Raw genomic sequence first — 15,149 nt, forward strand, 5'->3', positions numbered from 1 at the left:
GAAAAATGAAGAAGCAATAGTGGAAACCCCTGATAAACCCATCGGATTTCATGAGACTTACTCACTATCATGAGAATAGCACAGGAAAGACTGGCCCTCATGATTCAATTATCTCCCCCTAGGTCTCTCCCTCAACACGTGGGAATTCTGGGAGATACAATTAAATTTGAGATTTGGGTGGGGACACAGCCAAACCATAACAGCACCCCAAAACAATTACCATAGTAACATCAAAGATCACTGATCACAAAGCACTATACCAGATACAATGATGAACAAATTTAAATATTGCAAAAATTATTGAATATTATGTGACACAGAGACACAAAGTGAGCACATGCTGTTGGAAAAATAGCACCAATAGACGTGCTTGAGGCAAGGTTACCACAAACCTTCAATTTGTAAAAACAAACAAACAAAAAAGCAAAGAAAAGCAATGTTTGTGAAGAGCAACAAAGCAAATCACAATAAAACGAGGCATGCTGTTATCATCATCTAACAGGCACATTTTGGTTTCAAAAAAATGGACATATATTAAGATCTAATATGTATTTTACTGTCCAGGAATTTTCTCAAGATTGTATTGCAGAAAATTTTAAAGCCAGTTATTCTACTCTAACACAGTTATTTATTTTCTTCAATCTCACTTTTTTTCTAAGTATGTCTGTCTCTCTTGGACATGGTTTTAATCATTTGCAATATAAAGAGACATAGGCTGAATTTATAGCAGCACTGAGTTAACAAAAAGAGATAATCCTGTTCGCTTATTTGATAACCCAGCTGAACCTGAAGTACTGATTTCAGCCTGTTCATCACCTGAATGGGCTGCAGTGGTTAGAGGGTTTCCAACACAGCTATGGAAGACTTTTAAGAGGTAATGCTGTAATCCATGCAGCCAGGAAGGGGTAGGTCCCTTATAACTCTGCAATCCTCTGGGCCCAGCTTTCTTTTTCCTCTCCTGATTGATGACACCAGGCCCATTGGTGGTATGGCTCTGGGTTTCCCTCAGTCTCAAGATCTCAGTCAGGGTGGGAGAAGTGGAAGAACAAGCCTTCTTGCAGACCACTGGTTGATTGGCAGCCTTTGCCATAGCTAATCTGGTTTGTTTTCAGGTCAGTGACAGTCACTTTTAGGAGCCGGTTCGTTTGCTTTCAAAATCCATCTCCCCGTTCCTCTCAGGGTTCTTTGCCCCAAAGGACTTTGCCCTTTCTTTCGCAGTGGACACCTTGGCACCCTCTGCAAACAGACAGTCCCGCAGAGGCCCTCGACGAGTGTCACTCCATCTGTCTCGCGCTCCCAAGAGAGGTGTAGCAGAAAGCAGTGCCCCAGGCCTCCACGCGACGGTGAAGCAGGAACCAGGGGCTGCCAGCAGGGCAGCCCAGGTGCGTCGCCTTAGGGACGGAGCTGCCAAGTGCCGAGCTGGGGATGCCAGAGCCGAGCCGGGAACGGCATTTGCCAGAGCCGAGGCGGAAGCCGGAGCATTTGGGGGACGGGACCGCGGGAACCCGGAAACGCCTGGGCTGCACCGAGCTGGCGGTGGCTACGGCGACGGGAGACGGCGGCGCTGCGGGTCAGCGGTCGCGTTGGACCCAGCGGACTCGGCAGCCTGGGGCGCCCGGCGGAGCTGAACCGCGGCTCCCGGTGGTGGGCTCAGCGGGTCGAGCTGCGCGGGAGGTGAGTCCTCAGCGCACCTGGGGAGGTGCAGGAGCCAGGAGGCCAGCGGCTGCGGGGTGGCCCGGGCAGCTCCTGGAGGAGGAGGAGGAAGAGGAGGCATGCGAGGGGGCTGATGTGAAGTCTGTAGAGGTGAAGGGGACGGTATCGAAGACCTGAAATACAGTGCTAGCTAAGTAGGGTTGGGAGCAGATGAGGTGACACGTTGTAACTCCGACGGACGACGTGCGGAATGTGCTGGGTGGAGGAGGAAAAAAGGCCGGAGGAGAGGGGTGTGTCAAGCGAATGAGGACGGCAGTGTGTGCCTCAGCGCCTGGGGCGTGCGGAGCTAGTGACGGGTGGGCCCGGCTGGGGTCACGTCCCTTCAGTGAACATCCCATGAGCTCTCACTCGGTGTTGAGCCCTGTGGTAGGCACAGATGCACCCGACCAGCACCTGGAGCTCAAGAAGCCGCAGGAACTTAAAGAAATGGAAAGGCTGCCCTTGGTAAGGCTAGTAAGAACACAAGGACTGTTTGAGGAGGGGTGAAATTCTCATCAGAACAGGTGTGTGGGTGCATCGCTTTACAGTAAAAGACGATCTTTTATTATGTTCTCTTAAATACAGTATTTGAAAATTAAGTCCTTTTGTTTTTGAAATCAACATTCGGCTTTAGTAGTTAAAGGTGAAATTTGGTGCAGTTTCTTACTTGGTGTTCTTATTCACTTTCACTGGTAAACTCAGGGTATTTCAAGGGAATGACTTGTAAACGTAAAATTTCTGATGCTAACTTTCCTCCCAACTGTTGATTCTATCTCTTCAGCATCTCAAATGTAGTTCTCCCCTTTTTCATTCCCACTACCTCTCTGCTAAATATGCTCGGCTTTCCTCTTCTTACTTGCGCTTAGAGCAGTAACTTCCAAACCGGACTTGTCCTCAGCCTGGCGCCCTTCCAGTTACTTACCTCCAAATTACTTTTAAAGCCAAAGATCTTATGCCTTTCTTTTTTTGGTTATTCCTTCCTCAGAAATACGCAGTGATTCTCGATCGGCTTCAGAATAAAATGTAAATTATTTAGAGAGGCATTTAATACACTTTGTATTATTTAGGGAGGCTTCACATTTTTCCTTCAAAATTTGAGTCTGACTATGGCTCCAGTAAAATCAATATGATCCTTTAATTCTTTTTTCCTTTTATTCTGTTAAACAAATATTACTGTTTTCCACATATCCTATTTTTTAGCCAAACTGTAGTAGTTAATTAGACGTCCAGTTTCTGAACATGCTATATGCCTATCTGCCTTGGTCTTTGCTTTTATCCTTTCTTCCTACAAAGAAGAAACAAGGAAGGCCTTCCTTGCTGTCTTTGTAGAAATTCTACTTATTCTTCAATTCCTTAAATGCCACCTCTTTCGTATGCAGCTTTCTGAAATCTGCCAAATCCAGTTCATTCTTTTTTTCTTTTTCTTTTTCTCTTCTTTTGAGACAGAGTTTTGCTCTTGTTTCCCAGGCTGGAGTGCAATGGTGTGATCTTGGCTCCCTGCAACCTCCGCTTCCCGGATTCAGGCAATTCTCCTGCCTCAGCCTCCCAAAGTAGCTGGGATTACAAGTGCCCACCACCATGCCCAGCTAATTATTTTGTATTTTTAGTTGAGACGGGGTTTCACCATGTTGGCCAGGCTGGTCTTGAACTCCTGACCTCAGGTGATCCACTTGCCTTGACCTCCCAAAGTGTTGGGATTACAGGCGTGAGCCACCATGCCCAGCCCATTTTTTTTCTTCATGTGTGCTGGGCTTTATAAATCTTATAATACTTGTTAAATTTGCATTGTACTATGGTTATTTGAGAGTTCTGTTATCCCTATTATAATGTAAGCTTCCTAAGGAAAGCATTTGTGCTTACTACTTTTTTTTTTTTTTTTTGAGATGGAGTCTTGCTCTGTCACTCAGGCTGGATTCAGTGGCACGACCCTCTCACCTCACTGCCACCTCTGCCTCCCAGGTTTAAGAGATTCTTCTGCCTCAGTCTCTCAAGTAGCTGGGACTACAGTACAGGCGTGCATTACCATGCCTGGCTAATTTTTGCATTTTTAGTAGAGACGGGGTTTTGCTATGTTGGCCAGGCTGGTTTCAAACTCCTGGCCTCAAGTGATCCACCCACCTCACCTCCTAAAGTGCCAGAATTACAGGCATGAACCCCGCCCCAGCCTTTTCTTTCTACATTTTTTTTTTTTTTTTTTTGAGACGGAGTCTCGCTCTGTCGCCCAGGCTGGAGTGCAGTGGCCGGATCTCAGCTCACTGCAAGCTCCGCCTCCCGGGTTTACGCCATTCTCCTGCGCTGGGACTACAGGCGCCCGCCACCTCGCCCAGCTTTTTTGTATTAGTAGAGACGAGGTTTCACCATGTTCGCCAGGATGGTCTCGATCTCCTGACCTCGTGATCCGCCCGTCTCGGCCTCCCAAAGTGCTGGGATTACAGGCTTGAGCCACCGCGCCCGGCCACTTACTACATTTTTAAAGCACTTTAGTACTTGAACACATCATAATGTGTTAGACTCTTAAATATTTGTTGCATTAATCATGTAATGAAACAGTCTCTCATTGTGCTCCTGGAGACAAGATGAGCTCTTGAGTTGTTATAGAAACTTACTGTGGATTTAATATGTGAAAATGCTTTTCTGTTCCATGTTTTAGTACCTCATTTGATCCTAGTAATAAATCGTTGGGGTAGCATAGTTATTATCACCACTATTTTATAGATAAGAATATTAAAGTTCAGACAGACCAAATAGTTTGCCCTGGGTCTTACATACACTCCTTAGGCTGCCTCAATTATATTTGAAATTGATATAATTTGTGTCCTGAAACATGTGCTTTTTACTCAGTAGAAATTCAACATGTTGAACGAGTAATTGGATAAGTTATAGAATCAATGGAAAGAATCTCATTTGAAAGCCTAAACTTGTTCAGTAGCCATGAAGTATAACTTTTGAGCTTTTCCTTTCCTGAGAAGTATAGAGAGTGAAGTTTCTTTCTGATGTTAATCAACTGTGGATTTGTGTGTGTGTGTGTGTGTGTGTGTGTGTGTGTCTGTAAGTGCCAGATATTTAGAGTAAGTTATAGACCTGTCTGGGTAACTGAAATAGCTTGAACATCATCAGACTGACAGTTAATAATGTCATTCATGAGTATAAATTTATTATTAAATAAGATTCAGGTGAATATGAATTGGTAGCTTAACATTAGATTTTAATCCTCACAAAAGCAATGTATTCTTAAGTATGTTCAACTTAATTCTCTCTATTAATGAAGGAGTGTAGTGGTTATATATTTTTAATCATTGTTTCTTTAATGTATCTTGTTATATAAATCTGAGTGTGTTTTATATATAAGTGTAAAAATGACTTTAGAAGGTACAATGTTGCTTAGCTTCTCTATTCAGATTGCCTGACCAGAACTCTTTCTAGTTTATCATCCATATTGGAGATACTATCTAAAATGAAACCAAAGACCCAGTTTAAGATACGTTGCTGTACTTAGAGAGATAAGAAGTTTGATTGAAAAGGTATGCTAGGTCACAAAGCATAGTAGAAATTAGAATTAAGATGAAACTGAAACTGGGCCGGGCATGGTGGCTCATGCCTGTAATCCCAGCACTTTGGGAGGCCGAGGCAGGCGGATCACAAGGTCAGGAATTTGAGACCAGCCTGACCAGCATGGTGAAACCCCGTCTCTACTAAAAATACAAAAAATTAGCTGGGCATGGTGGTGGACGCCTGTAGTCCCAGCTACTCAGGAGGCTGAGGCAGGAGAATTGCTTGAACCCGGGAGGCAGAGGTTGCAGTGAGCCGAGATCGCACCATTGCACTCCAGTCTGGGCAACAGAGCGAGACTTCATCTTAAAAAAAAAAAAAAATGAAGCTGAAACTTTGAGGTATGTCAGATAAAATGCTAAGAAACAAGCTCATTCCACAAAGTATCTACATGGGACTTTATATCTACCCAGAGCCTAGTTTTTTCTGTAAAAGTTATGTAAGAAGTTTTTTTCTAAATTCATATATGCTATAAAACCAATTTCAAACAGCATTTCTAATAGTATTTTCTATCATGAGTAGGTTTTTTTTTCTTTTTCTTTTTTTTTTTAAATATGGAGTCTCGCTCTGTCGCCCAGGCTGGAGTGCAGTGGCCGGATCTCAGCTCACTGCAAGCTCCGCCTCCCAGGTTCACGCCATTCTCTTGCCTCAGCCTAACGAGTAGCTGGGACTACAGGCGCCCGCCACCTCGCCCGGCTAGTTTTTTTGTATTTTTTAGTAGAGATGGAGTTTCACCGTGTTAGCCAGGATGGTCTTGATCTTGTGACCTCGTGATCCGCCCGTCTCAGCCTCCCAAAGTGCTGGGATTACAGGCTTGAGCCACCGCGCCCGGCCTCATGAGTAGGTTTTATAAAGGTATTCAATGAATAAGGCATTGTAGTATAATAATCACTTTATTTGATTTATATTCCTTAATCATAACCACCCTACAAAATACATACTATTATTTATCACCATTTTATAGATAAGGGAAAGGAGGGACAGAGAGATTAAATAATTTGCTGTACTTATTAAGTTGTAGAGACAGAATGTGAACTCAGTCTGAGACCAAAGGCATACTTTTATATACTATGGTGACTGACCCTCTAATACTTGGATGTGCTTTTTTGTTTTTTAAATAATTTTTTGTAGAGATGAAGTCTTATTATGTTGGCTTGGCTGGTCTTGAACTCCTGGCCTCAAGCGATCCTCCCACCATGGCCTCTGAAAGTGCTGAGATTACTGGTGTGATCAGTCCGTAGACATGCTTAAACATAGGCTTTACTGCAAAGACTATGGGTTTTGACTGAAATAAATCATGGTTCATGTCTGAGCTCTGAAAAGTTCTGCAAGACAAGTCATACACTTAATATATCAGAACCTGTGTTTCTTAATCTGTAAAATGAATACCTCCTTTTACAGATTAAATGAGATCTAAATGAGATAATGCCTGTAAATCACCTACCACAATGCCTGATATACTGTAGGTATTCAAGATTCTTTTACTATTTTTACTTCTCTCATGAAATACAGTTATTAGAAAACATTTAATGCAAACCAATTTTGACCTGCATTGTTCTTTTTTTTTTTTTTGAGACAGGGTCTCACTGTCACCTTGGCTGGAGTACAGAGGCACGATCTCAGCTCACTGCAACTTTTACCGCCCTGGCTCAAGTGATCTCCCACTTTAGCCTCCTGAGTAGGTGGAACTGCTGGCATGTGCCACCACACCTGGCTAATTTTTGTATTTTTTGTAGAGACAGCTTTCACCATGTTGCCCAGGTTGGTCTCAGACTTCTGGGCTCAACTGATCCGCCCACCTCAGCCTCCCGAAGTGCTGGAATTGCAGACCTGAGCCACCATGTCCAGCCCCTGCATTTGTCTTTTATGTTATTACACAGAGTTATGAAGAGATATTCTCCCCCAACAAATATTGTGGAGTTTATTTATTGTTTTATAAATTCAACATAGAGTAAATGCTTAATATATGACAGGTGCTGGTATGGAGAAGCAGGAAATACAGTGAATAGAAGAAGGAAATGTATATCATTTGTCAATAAATTGGTCTGATAAAATTTATGAGTGCTATTATAAAAGGTATACGCAAAATGGCATGAGAGTATAGTAGAGAGAAGGATTCAGTCTGCTTGGAAGACATATGAAACTTCACTGAAACTTGTATTTTGAGTCCTGTAAGATATGTAGAGGTTCTACAAATACAGAAGGGAGAAGAGGTGTTTAAAAAGAGGAATATTTGTTCAGTGAATGCATGAAAGAACGAGATTGAGACGTGTAATAGTTTATGGCAGGAAATGTAGGTTGGGACCAGATTATGAGGGCTCTTTTGTGTGAAGGAGTTTGGACTCTATCCTCTATTTTGTAAGAAGTCAGTTAAACTTTACAAACAGGGCAAGGGACAGTGACTCATGCCTGTAATCCCAGCACTTTGGGAGGCCTAGGTGAGAGGATCACTTGAGGGCAGGAGTTTGAGACCAGCAGGGCAATGAAGCAAGACCCCAGCTCTACAAAAAATAAAAATATTATCTGGTTGTGGTAGCATGCGCTTGTAGGTCCAGCTACTTGGGAGGCTGAGGCAGAAGGATTGCCTGAGCCCGTTAGGTTGAGGCTGCAGCGAGCCGTGATCATAGCACTGCACTCCAGCCTGGGTGACAGAGTCAGACTTGGTCTCAAAAAAACCCAAAAAAAAACAAAAACGGAAGAGATGTGATCAGGCCTACGTCTTATTAAGACATCTGCTATATGGAGCCTAGATTAGAGTTGAGAGCGTCTGAAGCTTGCCCTCTTCAGTTAGGCAGAGTGACATGAGACTTGAACAGTAAATGTAGAACAAACATAATTAATATGTATTTATATTCTCTGTAGCTTAAGCTTATAGTATGTGTAAACTTCTTTTTTTTTTTTTTTTTTTTTTTTTTTTGAGACGGAGCCTCGCTCTGTCGCCCAGGCTGGAGTGCAGTGGCCGGATCTCAGCTCACTGCAAGCTCCGCCTCCCGGGTTCACGCCATTCTCCTGCCTCAGCCTCCCGAGTAGCTGGGACTACAGGCGCCTGCCACCTCGCCCGGCTAGTTTTTTTTTTTGTATTTTTTAGTAGAGACGGGGTTTCACCGTGTTAGCCAGGATGGTCTCGATCTCCTGACCTCGTGATCCGCCCGTCTCGGCCTCCCAAAGTGCTGGGATTACAGGCTTGAGCCACCGCGCCCAGCAGTATGTGTAAACTTCTAAGACTGTAGGTTTACCAGGAACTGGTTGCAATTTCATGTTTAGAAAAGGTGTTGTTTAAAAAAACAAAACTATACAGCATTGGATTCGAATATTGGAATCTTGTTCTCAAGGGAAAGTGGTAATCTAACATTAATTATTTAAATATAATCAGCAGCTAGAATTTTTTAAAGTTTGAAAAGCTTTGACAACAAAGGAAGACAAGTCGTTCTACTGTAAAGGCACATGCACTGTAAGTTTATCACAGCACTATTCACAATAGCAAAGACATAGAATCAATCTAGATGCCCATCAGTGGTGAACTGGACGTAAAAATACGGTACATATACACCCTGGAATACTATGCAGCTATAAAACAATGAGACCATGGCCTTTGCAGCAACATGGATGGAGCTGAAGGCCATTATTCTAAACAAATTAATGCAGGAACAGAAAACCAAATACTGCATGTTCTCAGTTGTAAGTAGGAGCTAAACATTGAGTACCTATGGACACAAAGAAGGGGACACAGTAGACATTCAGGTCTATTTAAGGGTGCAGAGTTGGAGGGGGGTAAGGATTGAAAAATTACCTGTTGGACATTATGCTGATTACCTGGGTGACAAAATTATCTATACACCAAACCCCCATGACACACAATTTACCCATGTAACAAACGTGCATACCTACCTCTTACCTTCAATCTAAAATAAAAGTTGGGGAAAAAAAGAATGTTTAACAGTTTGTCAGACCACAAATCCATAAAAATTGCTCATTCTATGTTGTTTCAGTTAAATTATCTTCACATTAAATTTTTAAAAATCATTTATGCGTGCTACAAAGAAAACTATTTTAAGGTCCTCACCATTCAGGTTTATCCTCAGGCTGAATTAAATAGCTAAACATTGTTCTCGATTACCCTTCTATGCTTTATTTATTTAAGATAGGATCTTACTCTGTCACACAAGAAGGAATGTAGTAGGCCCAGGCGGTGGCTCACACCTGTAATCCCAGCACTCTGGGAGGCGGAGGCGGGCGGATCACCAGAGGTCAGGAGTTTGAGAACAGCCTGACCAACATCGCGAAACCCTGTCTCTATTAAAAATACCAAAAAAAAAAACCCCACAAAAAACCTAGCCGGGCGTGGTGGCAGGTGCCTGTAATCTCAGCATCTCAACCACTCAGGAGGCTGAAGCAGGAAAATCGCTTGAACTTGGGAGATAGAGGTTGCAGTGAACCAAGATCACGCCATTGTACTCCAACTTGGGCAACAAGAGTGAAACTCCATCTCAAAAGGAAGGAAGGAGGGAGGGAGGGAAGAAGGAAAAGAGGGAGTGCAGTGGTGTGATTACAGCTCATTGCTCCTGGGCTCAAGCAATCCTCCAGCCTCAGCTTCTCGAGTAGCTGGGAGTATACATAGGCAAGCACCACGACATCTGGCTAATTTTTAAAAGTTTTTTGTAAAGACAGAGTCCCTACTATGTTGCCCAGGCTGGTCTGGAACTCCTGGGCTCAAGGGATCCTCCCACCTTAGTCTCCTAAAGCGCTGGGATTTTAGGTGTGAGACACCGTGGCTGGCCCTTGTATGCTTTAATACCTAAACATTTGAAAAATCATTGGAAAATGCTAGAACCTTGTAATGTTAGTGTGTGGGGAGCAACTCTATCTTAATGAGTAACTATATTTTACTTTCTGCATATTGATACAGTTCAGTTGGCATGTTTTGATACATGTAGTGTATCTGAGATTAAGCAATAAATTATGTTTAAAGGAGTCAACTTGAATAGTCTAGTATGGACAGAGAGCCTAAAATTGGGAATTTTTTTTCTCTAGCTTATAAGCTTTATATCTGATTATATGTTACTAATATTTCGAGTTATAAAAACAAATATACTAATGAAAATAGTGACAGTCTGTACTGTTTTGCCTTTTATGTCCTTTTTCCCCCCTACCCACACCTACCTATGTCTTTTAAAACAGTAAAGAGGCCAGGCGGGGTGGCTCATACCTGTAATCCCAGCACTGTGGGAAGCTGAGGCAGGAGGATGGCCTGAGCCTGAGACCAGCCTGGGCAACACAGGGAGACCTCATATTTACAAATAAAATTTTTTTTTACCTAGGTGTGGTGGCACATGCCTGTGGTTCTAGCTACTCAGGAGGCTGAGGTGGGAGGATAGCTCGAGCCCAGGAGGTAGAGGCAGCAGTGAGCCATGATCATACCACTGCACTCCAGCCTGGGGAACAGAGTGAGATCCTGTCTCAAAAAATATAAAATAAAATAATAAAACAAATTGATGTTTTCCATACTAAGTGGTAGTAGAAGAATTGCTTTGTAACACTGGCCAAGTTCTTGTTTTTTTCTATGGAAATGTTACTGTTAAACATTTAGTTTTGTGAACAAAAAGTGAATGGGTCAGTTTTCTATGAGAAGATTACTAGAGTAGTTTCTCATTCATTTAGTATCTTTGTTGTTACTAAGTCCAGAATATATTTTAAAAAGTATTTATCAAGTACATACTGTGTGTAAGGAATTGTTCTACCTACTCTTCAGTAAACCAGTTTTCCTAATAATTAATTTTTAAAAATATAGCACCTTAATTTCATCCAATCTTTCTCTAAAACATATTTAATGCTTTCTGCTTGAATAGACATAGAGTGCTCCCTTTGGCAGCACATATACTAAAATTTGAAGGTTATGGAGAAGATTAGCATGGCCCTTGCTCAAGGATGCGACACAAATTCATGAAGCATTCCATTGGGGAAGAAAAAATAGACATAGAATTGGAAACAATTACATTTAAAAAATACAGACCTAGATCCTCATGTTAATTTCTTGTGGTTGCTGTAACAAATTATCACAAATTTTATGGCTTAAAACAACAGCAATTTATTCTCTCAGAGTTCTGGAGACCAGAAATCCAAAATTAATAGAACTGAGTTGAAATCTAATTGTCAGCAAGGCCTCACTCCATCTGGTTGCTCTGGGAGAGCATCCATTCCTTTCCTCTTCCAGCTTCCGGCAGCTGCCAGTATTCCTTTGCTTGTGCCTGCATCACTCTAATATTCAAGGACAGCATCATCAAATCTCTCTCTGCTTCATCTTCATATTGCATTCTTCTCTTGTGTATCTGTATTCTCCTTTTCTTTTATTTCTTTTTTTTTTTTTGAGACGGAGTCTCGCTCTGTCGCCCAGGCTGGAGTGCAGCGGCATGATCTCGGCTCACTGCAAGCTCTGCCTCCTGGGTTCACGCCATTCTCCTGCCTCAACCTCCCGAGTAGCTGGGACTACAGGAGCCCACCACCGCGCCTGGCTAATTTTTTGTATTTTTAGTAGAGATGGGGTTTCACCGTGTTAGCCAGGATGGTCTCAATCTCCTCCATCTCGTGATCCGCCCACCTTGGCTTCCCAAAGTGCTGGGATTATAGGCGTGAGTCACGGTGCCCAGCATCCTCTTCTTTTTAAAAATATTTTTCCAGAACGGGTGCAGTGGCTCACATCTGTAATCCCAGCACTTTGAGGGGCCGAGGTGGGTGAATCACCTGAGGTCAGGAGTTCAAGACCGCCCTGGTCAACATGGTGAAATCCCATCTCTAGTAGAAATACAAAAATTAGCCAGGCATGGTGGTGAAAGTCTGTAATCCCAGCTAGTCGGGAGACTGAGGCAGGAGAATCGCTTGAACCCAGGAGGCAGAGGTTGCAATGAGCTGAGATCACACCATTGCACTCCAGCCTGGGCAACAGAGCAAGCCTCCATCTCAGAATATATATATTCCAGCTTTATTTAAGTGTTTATATATATATGTATTAATTAAATATTTGATGGCTGATTTCCATCTGGAGAATTGTTTATAATTGTATTTTTTTTAACTTCTATCCCCAATCTTCTTAGTTTTGAATCTTTATTAATGATTAGTGCCTGTAGACCCTACCTGGCTTTTACAGAAGTCTCTGTTCTTTGTAGAATATCTTTAACTGTTGTAAGTGGTGGGAAGAGACCATAACAGAATGAGGTAGAGCAGAATTGCATGAGATTGTGGGGAAATGGGAGGGTGGGAAGGAGTAAGTCCATTTTTATATGGCAGCACACATTGAAAGGAGATCTTAAGAGATATTAAGTAGTTTTGTTTTCCAAATCAATGCATTTCTGTAAAGAGTACAATAGTGCTGAACGATTTGTATTCTAAATATTAGAATGCAAATAGGTTTTATATGTGTATAGATAAAGAAATATCTGAATACTCTTGGTTTTATTTGAATCTAGGAATGGAAATTTTGCAGCCTATGAAAGAACAAGTTAAAATGGATACTACTGTAACTTACGTACAGGTGATATTTTCTTAGTAAACAGTTACCTGACACCTTGAGGAAGAAAGAAAAGGAGAAACAATGAAAAGTTGTTTAACTTAGAATGTGATAGGAGCCTGTAAGTTATAAAGAGTTGGTTAAATATTATTGAGCAAGATTTTGCTTTTCTTAAGCACTTAAGAGGGAACTAATTTAGGGGAGGCTATTGTTTCTTTCATAAAAATTGAGTTTATTGTATCTGTAGTGTAAATTACTTTCTACTCATTTCTTTCACTTACATAAAAAATGTTTTTGAATTGTCCACAAGATTATTATGGATTTCAAGTACAAGATATTGTTGCTTTTCTTCTTGAGTACTGTATCTACTTCTGAGATAGTTAGAAAAGAATATGTACAAATACCAGTGTAAAAAGTAAAGTCAATTGTGATGAATTTTATTTGTCATTATTTAGCTTGTAATAATAGGTTATAGTTTTAAAGTTTCGGCATTATGGAAGATAATGGACAAAAAATTTCAACCGAACTCAGCATTTCTGTATGTATTTAATTTTTTCTGTTGATTTACTTGGAAAAACCTTAAAATATTTGTTTTTTACCCTAATACTTGTCTCTGACCAGTGTATAATGTGACATATTTGCATAGCACTTTGTAACTTGTGTGTTTTCATATATACTGTCTTATGTCATTAACCTCTAGTAGACTGATATTGTTACTAAGGGAGTATAGTATAAAATGTAGAGTAAAATGTAAATATAGCTTACTCTAAAAATCATAACTTAGGAATTTAGCCCTTGTTTTTATAATAGAAGGAAAATTGACTTGTAGAATATCTAAGATACTAGGTAGTCTAAAATGTATATGAATTTTATTTTATTTTATTATTTATTTATTTATTTATGTATTTATTTTTGAGACAGAGTCTTGCTCTGTTGCCCAGGCTGGAGTGTAGTGGTGGGATTTTGGCTCACTGCAACCTCTGCCTCCCGGGTTCAAGAAATTCTTGTGGCCTCAGCTTCCTGAGTAGCTGGGATTACAGGTGTGTGCCACCATGCCTGGCTAATTTTTGTATTTTTAGTAGAGACGGGGTTACGCCATGTTTACCAGTCTTGGCTCGAACTCCTGGCCTCAAGTGATCTGCTCACCTCTGCCTGCCAAAGTGCTGGGATTACAGACATGAGCCACTACACCCAGCCTGTATATGAATTTTAGTACTGTTTTAAAACATTGACTAAACATTTAGTTTTTTAGGACTTTTAGTGGCTGGAGACATATCAGCAAAATACAGATACTGTCTCAGAATGATAAGCTTTATACACAGACTGAAAAAGTATACAGACTATACATTGGTGAGCCACTGGAAATAAGTCTGTAGTAATACTGATTTTAGGATTTACCTACAAGGATGTATTCTTTCCTTTCCTTCCTTCCTTCCTTCCTTCCTTCCTTCCTTCCTTCCTTCCTTCCTTCTTTTTAAAATCAACTTTACTGAGTTGTAATTTACATACAGTAAATGTACCCATTGAATAAAATGAACCATTGTACTCATGAATTGTAGATTTAAAAAAAAAAATCTACAATTCAGTGAATTCTGATAAATAAATTCAATCATATAACCACCACGCAGTATTTCTACCACTACCAAAAATTCTTTTTTTTTTTTTTTGAGATGGAGTCTCGCTCTGTCGCCCAGGCTGGAGTGCAGTGGCCGGATCTCAGCTCACTGAAAGCTCTGCCTCCCGGGTTCACGCCATTCTCCTGCCTCAGCCTCCCGAGTAGCTGGGACTACAGGCGCCTGCCACCTCGCCCGGCTAGTTTTTTGTATTTTTTAGTAGAGACGGGGTTTCACCATGTTAGCCAGGATGGTCTTAATCTCCTGACCTCGTGATCCGCCCGTCTCGGCCTCCCAAAGTGCTGGGATTACAGGCTTGAGCCACCGCGCCCGGCCTGCCACTACCAAAAATTCTTTGCTGTCCCTTTGCAGTCAGCCCTCAGCCCCAGCCCTGTCTATAGGTAACCATAAATTTGCATTTGTCAGTGTAGTTTAATTTTGCCTTTTCTAGAATTTTATATAAATGGAAAGATAAAGTATGCAGTATACTGTTTTGTTTAAATTTTTTGGCTTAGTATGTTTTTTTACTTTTTTGGGGTGTTTAGTGTGGCAGTATTTTATTCCTTTTTATAGCTGAGCAGTATTCCATTGTATGGATATACCACATAGGATCATTTATTAAAATATTGATGGGCATTTGGAGTATTTCATTTCTGATGTTACAAATAAAGCTCCTGTAAATATTCATGTACAAATATTGTTGTGAACATGTAATTTCAAATTTCTTGGGTACATCTAAGAGTGGAATTGCCAGGTCATATGAAAAGATTATGTTACCATTTTCTTTCTTCTCT

At 41.3% G+C, this 15,149-nt stretch overlaps 1 protein-coding gene across 1 annotated transcript in view; it reads left to right on the top strand.

Annotated features, from left to right (window-relative positions):
* Nucleotides 1-228: 228 nt before the first annotated feature.
* Nucleotides 229-15,149, top strand: part of SLC35A3 (solute carrier family 35 member A3) — a 50,987-nt gene continuing 36,066 nt past the window's right edge. Inside the window, exon 1 of the mRNA XM_017865137.1 lies at nucleotides 229-1,674. Within this exon, the coding sequence (XP_017720626.1) occupies nucleotides 1,426-1,674 (249 nt within the window). The 5' untranslated portion in view covers nucleotides 229-1,425. The remainder of the gene's footprint in view (nucleotides 1,675-15,149) is intronic.

This window comes from Rhinopithecus bieti, unplaced genomic scaffold (genome assembly GCF_001698545.2).
Source record: "Rhinopithecus bieti isolate Rb0 unplaced genomic scaffold, ASM169854v2 scaffold_78620, whole genome shotgun sequence".
NCBI lineage: Eukaryota > Metazoa > Chordata > Mammalia > Primates > Cercopithecidae > Rhinopithecus > Rhinopithecus bieti.